This window comes from Musca vetustissima, unplaced genomic scaffold, assembly GCF_032173495.1.
Source record: "Musca vetustissima isolate MV318-11 ecotype Yass unplaced genomic scaffold, APGP_CSIRO_Mvet_v1 utg56336, whole genome shotgun sequence".
Lineage (NCBI taxonomy): Eukaryota > Metazoa > Arthropoda > Insecta > Diptera > Muscidae > Musca > Musca vetustissima.
In genome coordinates, this window is record NW_026873833.1 from 39,942 (window position 1) to 49,117 (window position 9,176).

At 34.9% G+C, this 9,176-nt stretch overlaps 2 protein-coding genes across 2 annotated transcripts; one reads left to right on the forward strand and one right to left on the reverse strand.

Annotated features, from left to right (window-relative positions):
• Nucleotides 1-1,923: 1,923 nt before the first annotated feature.
• On the forward strand, nucleotides 1,924-4,009 carry LOC133328432 (transmembrane protein 43 homolog). The gene is made up of 5 exons (XM_061537003.1): nucleotides 1,924-2,019; nucleotides 2,081-2,307; nucleotides 2,378-2,750; nucleotides 3,524-3,743; nucleotides 3,798-4,009. Exons 1-5 carry the CDS (start codon nucleotides 1,924-1,926, stop codon nucleotides 4,007-4,009), a joined length of 1,128 nt encoding a protein of 375 aa, XP_061392987.1.
• Nucleotides 4,010-5,221: 1,212 nt separating this feature from the next.
• LOC133328453 (uncharacterized) lies at nucleotides 5,222-6,424 on the reverse strand. The gene has a single exon (XM_061537023.1). It carries the CDS (start codon nucleotides 6,422-6,424, stop codon nucleotides 5,222-5,224), a length of 1,203 nt encoding a protein of 400 aa, XP_061393007.1.
• Between the last annotated feature and the right edge of the window lie 2,752 nt (nucleotides 6,425-9,176).

Genomic DNA, 9,176 nt, shown 5'->3' on the forward strand with positions numbered 1-9,176 from the left:
ATATTAAGTTTTAGATAAAAATTTTGGTTTTCTTGAAAAGTTTAAAAACATATTACGTTATATATTCTATCATGCTTAACAACGTTATATAAATTCCAACGAAGCGTACAAAAATATTCAACTTTCCCACTATGGCGAAATACGTCGATTCCATACCTCTTAGTGAACTAAAAAAATATAAAATGTGTTTTTACCGGGTTAACCTACTCTATGAGGATTTATTTGGAATTGACAGTTGAAACCCACCCATATATATATATATATATATAAATTATTTACAATACAAAAACATTTTTAGGGTTTCACTCATGGTACAATAATACAAGGCAGGGTAACTTGAGGTGAATAGCAAAAGAGCAACTATGTAGGTATAGACTTCTACTGTCAATTATAAAAAACATACGCAATAAGTGGTTCTGTTTATTTGACACTTTTTCAGCATAAAATTAAAAACGCAAAAAATGAATGAAAGGTTATAGTACGTTTACATTTAACCGGATTTCGTTAAACCAGTGGGCTTCAATTGTCAATTCCTTTGCATATATGTCAAATAAATACACATAAAGTAGGTTAACCCGGTAAAAAGTTCTAATGTATATGCCATTTTAGGATTTCTTTCCAAAATCTAGTAGGGAAATTAATTGAAATGTTTCATGCATAACAAATTAAATACATTCAGACGAACGTGGTAAAAAATGAATTTATTTGACATGCTATTCAAAACAATACACACATATATACATAATATGTATTTTGATTTGATAGAATAAACCCTGGTACAATAACAGGTGGGTTAATGGTACCGACTGATTAAAGTACATTTACATATACGATTTTAAATCGACTCGATTAACGAAATCCAGAAATACACCCTAATTGTTTACACATAGCTTTAATCATGATCTATATGCCGATCAGCTGATGTTTGTTAGTATACATACAAAATCATTAATTTGCGCCAAAAATATTTGTTTACAATTTGAAAAAGAATAGAAGAATTACCACAATGGAAAGGTTTTCGCAATACTCTGATCGTTTGGAAAGTAAAAAAAAAACACCTAAAACACAAAAATTCTATAATTAATTTTTATTTTTCTTTGATCTGTTATTTTTGTATTTGTCAACCGTTAAATTTAAAAATAAACGCCATGGGAAACAGTTGCAAATTTTGGTACATTGTGGGAGGGTTGTATTTTTTCGTACAAAACCCGCGTTGCATTTCAGTAGTATCATGATTTCGATCATGATTTAAAATAAAACCTGCTGCACGATGATTTAAATTTGTATGATAAATCATGGTAAATTCAGCGTGATTAAGAAAATAAACCCTGATTCATCCTTTAATCGTGATTAAATGTTATATGTAAATTTGCTTTTACAGTTTTTTCTTGTGATGCCCCTTTTCTACCAAAACAATAGTTGTGCCTGTTTACTCGATATTTGGTAACAATTGTTACTAATGGTCTGTTCCCGTACTGCAAGAATCTACTCGATTTTACTATTTGCTTCGATATCATAAAGGAAAATTCGTTATCGTAGTAAAAAGTAGTAGATTCTTGCAGTACGGGAACAGACCATAAATGTTGTCTGTTTACCACCCCTCCTTTCAACCTAACCTAAGTTGCTGTAGCCTACCTTGAATAATTGTACTGTGATATATCTTCCAACTTGACCCTATCTCAATTCCTTTCAAGCGTGATTGCAACAGACGGACTGTCATGGTTGCAACAGACGGACTGTCATCGTCTTACTTCGGTGGAGAGCGAATGTAAATGTAGCATAAGCCAAGTAATAGTTCACATGGTTCTTTTTAGTGAATAGCTTTATTGAATCTCGTAGCGGAAGACCACAACTTGGTTCTATAGCCGGACAAAATGCATAATTCTTTTCTAAGCTAAACGAATTTAGATAAATGTCCTAATCATGACACTTGCCGAAGCGTATCGTTCCTGTTGGTTAATAGCAACATTTGGATTGGTTCTATTTATTGGTGGTGCCGGTGTACTTTTTTGGAATGAGGTATTAGTTGAGATAAAAGTATCCTTCATTGTTTCCATAATTATCTATGGCCTTGTTTCAGGGACGAGCCGTACATACAATAATGTCATTAGACGAAGCTTTGGATGATGCAGTAACCCTCGAAGCTGGTGCCGACGAAATTGAACCAATCTATAATGATCGAATTGTACATATCACTGGACCCATAATTGTTGGAGAACCATTAACCGAACCGGATTATAATATACAAGTGCTGGCTGTAAAACTTAAACGAAGAGTTCAGATGTATCAGTGGGTTGAGGAGACGGTGTACGAACTGATAAAGAATTATGGAGACGAATCGACAAATTTTGAATTATGTATTTTTTTCTACTTATAGAGAACACAATTATGGAGAAAGTGTGGCCTCGGTACATACGGAAGACCGCACTTATTATTATACAAGAGATTGGCGTGATCATGTTGTCGATTCACGTTCATTTTATATACAAACTGGACATCAAAATCCCCGACAATTTCCCATAGAATCGGCCACACAAACAGCTGATGCCGTTTATATTGGTCGTTTTGAGTTGGGTGCCGATATTAAAAATAAATTCAATAATTATGTTGAATTGACATCAGATACGAGGCCGGAGGATCCGTCAATTAAATTGCATTTGGGTTTATATTATCATACGAATGATATTTTTAATCCTGAAATAGGTGATATACGAATATTATTTTCCTTTGCCGGCATGGAAGGTGAAATGGTGAGTATTAAACAAAAAAGAATCTCTATGAAAACAAAATGTGTTCCAAGAGTGCATTTAAATATAATAGCTTTTATTTCAAAATCAGATTTATGGATCCAAAGCTTCAAGGGGAACCTTGTATTTTTCAAGACTTAAAATTCACTGGGTAATTATGTGAAACGTTTGAAGTTCTAATAGCAAACATTTAATATATTATCAAAGAAGTCCATACTATTCTATTTGAAGGGCAAGAAGTGCATACTATACTATCATATTTGAAAGGGAATATAGTCGCGAGATCGATTTTGGAATTTATATCAATAAAATAAAGTCGTAAATCCGACCTCGAAAACTATTCTACTATTCTAGGGAGATTCTGTCGCGTAGGTGATTTAGAACTGTCCATAAGAGAAAAAGACATGTAAGGGCCCTAGTGAAAGTTCGAAAGCCCAATTCAGAGCAAGTATGGACTTCTTCAACAAAATAATTACAATTTTAATCAGAATTTTCAACATTTTTATAGTAATACCCATTTTGTTATACAGACTTATAAAAAGCATGGGAAAATATGAGAGTCTCTTGAGAACTTTGGACAGATATCGATGGAAAATTGATATTAACAAGAAAAATATATATCCTAATCGGGACAGTTTGTAGTACATATATTAGTATAGTATATTAATAATACATGACTAGGCCCTAAACTTGACCACCTAGCTTTACGTTTCAATTCCTCCGTTGTTGTTAATTCGTATCTAAAAATTAAATATTTCTTGTTCTTTTCTTTACAGTACACCATTGTTGGGAAACTTGTCAAGAACAAAATCGAACCATATGTAACCAGTCAAGGTGTTAAAATTTTACTTGTCTACCCGGGTGAACATTCATTGACTGAGGTGTTTAAGAAGGAACATCATGCTCAACGCTTAACCACATGGGGCTTCCGTTTTATGGGTTGGGTTCTGGTATTTTTCGGTGTAACATGTACATCGACTTTATTACATCTAATATGTAAGTATGTAACATAATTTTCAGAATATATTATAAATATACTTTCATTTTCAGTGTCACGTATTCAGTTTCTCTCGGCACTTGCACCCGATCCACGATTCCCAGTTGGCGCCAACGTTTTACTTTCTCTCTCAATGGCATTGGTTATAGCTGCCGTGGCATGGATATTGCATCGACCAATGATTGGTGCTGGTCTAATGTTTGCTGCCGCCTCGCCGTTTGTATGGTTTGCCAGAGGCGTGGCCAATTACCAAAGAGTCAATTGACAGTATAACAATATTCGAAACAAATTTGAATTTAAATTTATGATCTGCGAAATTATTGCGAAAAATAATTGTAGTATATGCTCGTTGCATATTTTATGATTGTTGTAGCATTTGTTCCTACACAAATTTAGCCAACCAATTGATATACTGTTAAAAGTAACCGCATATAACCTCCTACTCCTACATTTGCTCATGTTTTTTTCATTGATATTATTTTGTTTTATTAAGACATTGCATATTTATTTTTTGTAATTGGCCTAAATGAACAATTTTCTTTTAATGTTTATATATAATGTTCCTTAATATTTCAAAGTTCGTTTTTTATTTAAGTTAACAAATAATTTTTAAGTTGGGCTTTATTTTACATATTTTTTTATTATTTGTTTTGTATAATTTGTATAACATAATAAACAAAGATTTCCAAAAATTAACAAATAATGAAATATATGGATTCTGAAAAACGAAAAGGTGAAGTAGTGGGACCAAAGTCTTTTCGAAATAATTGGGTATTGTATGGAAAATAATGAAAACTGTAAAGATTCTATCCCGTCGAGCATTAGTCTCCGGAAAAATTGGGCTTATAAAGTACCCAAATAATTGAAAAGTTCAAATCATAAGCATGTATAATCTATTGAACAGCATGGATATAAAGTTTAATGATAAAATATTGGCAAGCCCTGCACCATCTTCTCTGGTATTTAGAAAGTGTTCTATGTAGGTACGAATCGGCCGTCTTATCACAACATTTTGCAGGTCACCACAGGAGTCTAAGACGACTTTCCTTTAAATAACCCGTAGAAAAATGTTCACTCAGTCGACCAGACTGTTTTTTTTTTTTTGAAGACCCGTGTATGTACAGCTGTCTGACGGGCAAGTATAAATTTTAATATGGAACATCTGCACCTCAGTGACATATGTGTATCCAAGGTAGAACTAATAAATGTACACCGTTTTACCTAGGTCGTTCTGGATCATAGACCTCATTGCCATGGACTATTTGATTACACTCCTCAAGTCGTTGATATTTTCTAGAAAAATTTAAATTCTTTTATAACCCATAACTAGATATTTCAAATATTTTATTTTACTTTTCCGTATATTGGTTTTTTCCATGGATTCCTGCTGGTCTTTGCAATAAGAACCTTATTTTTAAATATTAAATCTACATTCCAATACCCCCACACAGGGTAAGTAATTTAAATTTTCATTTTTTTAATTATACGAATTAAACTCTAAATTCGTTTGTTTAGCACCACTTTCTGCTGACGAATTATTTTCATGTCCTTGGCTTTGACTCTGTGTTTGCATGCCGGTGCTGCCAATTGTGTTTGGAGAACAATTTGTCGTAATTTGTGGACTTTGGGATTTATCATGACTTGTACTGTTGGTATTCTCATCGACATGAGACTCTTCGAATCGTACATAGGGTTCAAAGGCATTCAATTGCATTGAACCACGATGTAAAGTACCCGATTCCGCTTCAAAGAGAATATCGTTGATAAACTTTTCAGCGAACAGACGTTGATCTCGTGGTAAACGTTTAAGTTTATATGCCCAGGTCCGTGTGACGGATTCTTCTTCAGGATAATTGGAGGATAGACAATTACATGAAGGTGATGCATGAAACTGATTGTTATTAGACATTTTCAAACGTTTATTTCCACCATCGCTGTTTGTTGTGGAGGATGTCGCCTGCGATGACATCTGTTGGTTATATGTATTTATATTATTTCCCTCATTTGTAATGCTCTCGGTTACATTATTTAAGGAATTCCCTGAGTCCGAAATGGCCTGAGGCTTTTGTTCAACAGCATTAGTACTATTACTACTATTGGGACCAAAGGACTTTTGAAACAATTGCGTTATGTTTGGTGGCGGTGAACTACCATTGTTCATACGAAATCCATACGGTGATATTTCCAAAAAATTACTCTGTGGTGTTGCAGTCTCTCCAAATAGACCAAATGGAGAGGGCGAATTCGTCGCTGGGGTATTTGGTGTTTCAGTTTTAATATAATTCGGATCAATGGCCAGAAATTTCTCTGCATTCCTCAAAAAATCCAATTCATAGAATGTCCAACAACGTGGCTGATAACTTGTCCCCTGCCTACGGGCACTTTCAACAATTTTCAATTCCTTGCGATAATTGGTCCTTAGAGTATTGATTTTCTTTTTCACATCCTGTAAGTTGGCATCCCGCTTTAAATATTTATAAATTGGAACCAACTGTTGATATGCCTCGGCACGTTTATCTCGATTTGTATAGTCGCGTAGTGTTGTATCCCACAAGATGGGTAGATTATGGTAGGTCTGGATGAATAATTTCAAGTAATGACGATTTTCTTCAGTTACACTGAACGAAGATTTCATATTGGCCGCCGATTGTTGTTGCTGCTGTTGATTGGGATTCAACATGTTTGGGAAGAGTTTTGTATGTGTGTGTTTGTAAGAACCTTGGTATTCAAATTATAACCGTTAGAATGTTGAAACAGACAGTTTCGTATAATAACAGTGATATTTTTGTTTTAAAACTGTTTTCTTCTTAAGAAGATTCGTGCAAGGTTGAGAATTTTCTTCAATGTTTTCCTCTGACAACGTAATGTTATGTTGTTGTATTGACCAAATGTCAAATGGATTGTACGTATTGACAGATTGACAAACTTTCGCATTGCCAATTACCAATATAAAATTAGTATTTGCTGTTGGTTACACTGCGACATTACCGTTAAATTTACCGAAATACATTTGTATTTAAATTTATGTCAACGAAAAAAAGAACGATATGTATGTTAATAAACAATTAACAATTTTACAAAAACATAATTGTTCATAATCATCTTCAAGAATATTTATTTTGTTATATATGAAAAAGTTCAAATTTAATTTAACTTTAAAGTAAATTATAGTTGACGCTTTTCCTCTACAACAAAATCCACATTCTAAAGGATGATTGGCCATGAATCTTAGCCCATTCCGGTCGATTGTCGAACATTATCTATAAATGATTCAGATTTCGCGTGTCATTAGTATGTTTTGTTTAAGATGGTTGTACAACAACTCTTGCAACACATTAGAGGAACCTCGGGTAATGTGTACTACCATTTTCGTTTTATACCCTTCACCACACTGTGGTACAGGGTATTATGTCTTTGAGCATATCGCTCATTTGCTGTAAGACAGACATAACTAAAAAAATATATTGCAGAAAAAGCGTTTTAAGTTTTCAATTTACTCACACTTTATATGGGATAGAGGAACTTCTACAGCTTCTCAATTAGAATGTATAAAAGATATTTTTGAGTTATGCCTGTCTTGCAGCAAATTAAAGGAAACGAGATAGGTCCATGGTTCCCTTTGAGAACATTAATAGAATCACTTTCTGAGTAGATTTATGCATATCCGTCTGTCCATGTTAAATGATAAATTACTCAAAATAATAATTACTATGTATAATAAAACAATTAAAATTATAAAAGTAAATTAAGTAAAAAAAATATCAATATAAATTTCATTCTGACAAATTGAATTAAAATTACTCAAAAAAAGATTGGAAGGGACATTTAACTTCTTTAACAAATTAATTTAATAGTCTAATAAAAGAGTAAACTGACTGACTTAACGATTCATCAACGCCCAGACGAAACACCTAAAGCTAGAATCTTGAAATTTTCGTGAGGGTCACTGTTGGTCCAAAGGTGACAGATAAAATGGATGCAGTTTTGGTAGTTTATACTTATGGGTTTATACTTATGGTGCTAATTTTGGTACAATTTGAATTTTGGGTGAATCGATAGTGCTGAGATCCTAAAATTTTGAGTTGGGATTATTGTTTGGGGTGTATGATTGGAATATGTAGTACGTTTAACAAATTTGTGCTAATGTATACTAAATAGTACCATACGAGTGTTTGGGTGAACCGATCGAGCTAGAACACTGAAATTTGGAAATATGGTTACTGTTGAAGTGTAGGATTGGTGTATGGATGAAGTTTTGGAAATTCATATTTATGTGTTCTAAATGGTACTAACTTTGGTACAATTTGACATTTTGGTGAAACAATAGTGCTGAGATCCTGAAAATTTGAGTTAGTGTCATTATTGGCGTGTAGGATTGGGATATGCTTTGGGAAAGCTTTGGAAATTTGTACGAATGTGTATTAAATATGACCAAATGTGTATTTGGGTAGACCAATAGAGCTAAAACAACTGAAGTTTGGAAATAATGTTACTGTTGGATTGGTCTATTAATACCGATTAGGGTACTAAATGGTACTAACTTTGGTACAATTTGAATTTTGGACTATGTACGAAGTTTTGGAATTGTTGTTGTTGTTGTAGCAGTTTGTATGAATTGCATGTTTTCTGTTATGTTTCCTCCAGTTCTGTCTCCAGATTCAGAAATGCAGCTACCTCCACTGGCTGTAACCACAGATCTTCCGGAGTGAGGTGAGTAGGTTTGGCTGGGCAATTGAACAAGTGCAGTGTGGTATGAGGGCCTGTACCACATGCTGGGCAGACATCCTGCACCTGGTCATCAATCCGTGCCCAATACGAATTGAGCCGACTGCACCATCCAGAACGTAACTGAGCCAAAACTACTCTGGTTTGTCTAGGCAGCTGACGTTCTTCAGCTGCTATGGGTGGGGGGTGAGCTCCGAGGACGGCATTCAATTTGTAACCGTTCAGCGCTGCGGCTACTGCATCTGTATGAATGCCATTCAGACCTGCTCGATAGGCAACTTGATCTAGAGGCTCCCTTTTGTATCGTTGGACCTCTCTCTCTAGATCATGCAGATCCTTCCTGACACGCCTGGGTGGGGGAGTCCTATCCACCATATGATGGTTGGGATGATCGTCCCTGAAACACCCGAGCAGGTACTGCAACGAAAGCATATTGCTATGCTGACGTACGGGAAGGATCTTCGTCTCCTCATGAAGATGGTCCACTGGTGTCATGAGGAGGCACCCTGTCGCTGTCCTCAGGGCGGCATTCTGACAGGTCTGAATATTTCTCCATTGCGTATCACTAGAATTCGCAGACCACACTGGAACCGCATAGCTAGCCACAGACCGACCTATCGCTTTGTAAGAGGTCAACAAGGTTTCCTTATCTGCGCCCCAAGTGCTGCCGGCAAGCGACTTGAGGACCTTGTTCCTACTTTTCAGCT

Coding starts and splice junctions, on each gene's coding strand:
- LOC133328453 (XM_061537023.1), bottom strand. CDS start 6,424: ATGTTGAATCCCAATCAACAGCAGCAACAACAATCGGCGGCCAATATG.
- LOC133328432 (XM_061537003.1), top strand. CDS start 1,924: ATGACACTTGCCGAAGCGTATCGTTCCTGTTGGTTAATAGCAACATTT. Junction 2,308..2,377: donor CAGTGGGTTGAGGAGACGGT/GTACGAACTGAT, acceptor TTCTACTTATAG/AGAACACAATTATGGAGAAA. Junction 2,751..3,523: donor CCGGCATGGAAGGTGAAATG/GTGAGTATTAAA, acceptor TTTTCTTTACAG/TACACCATTGTTGGGAAACT.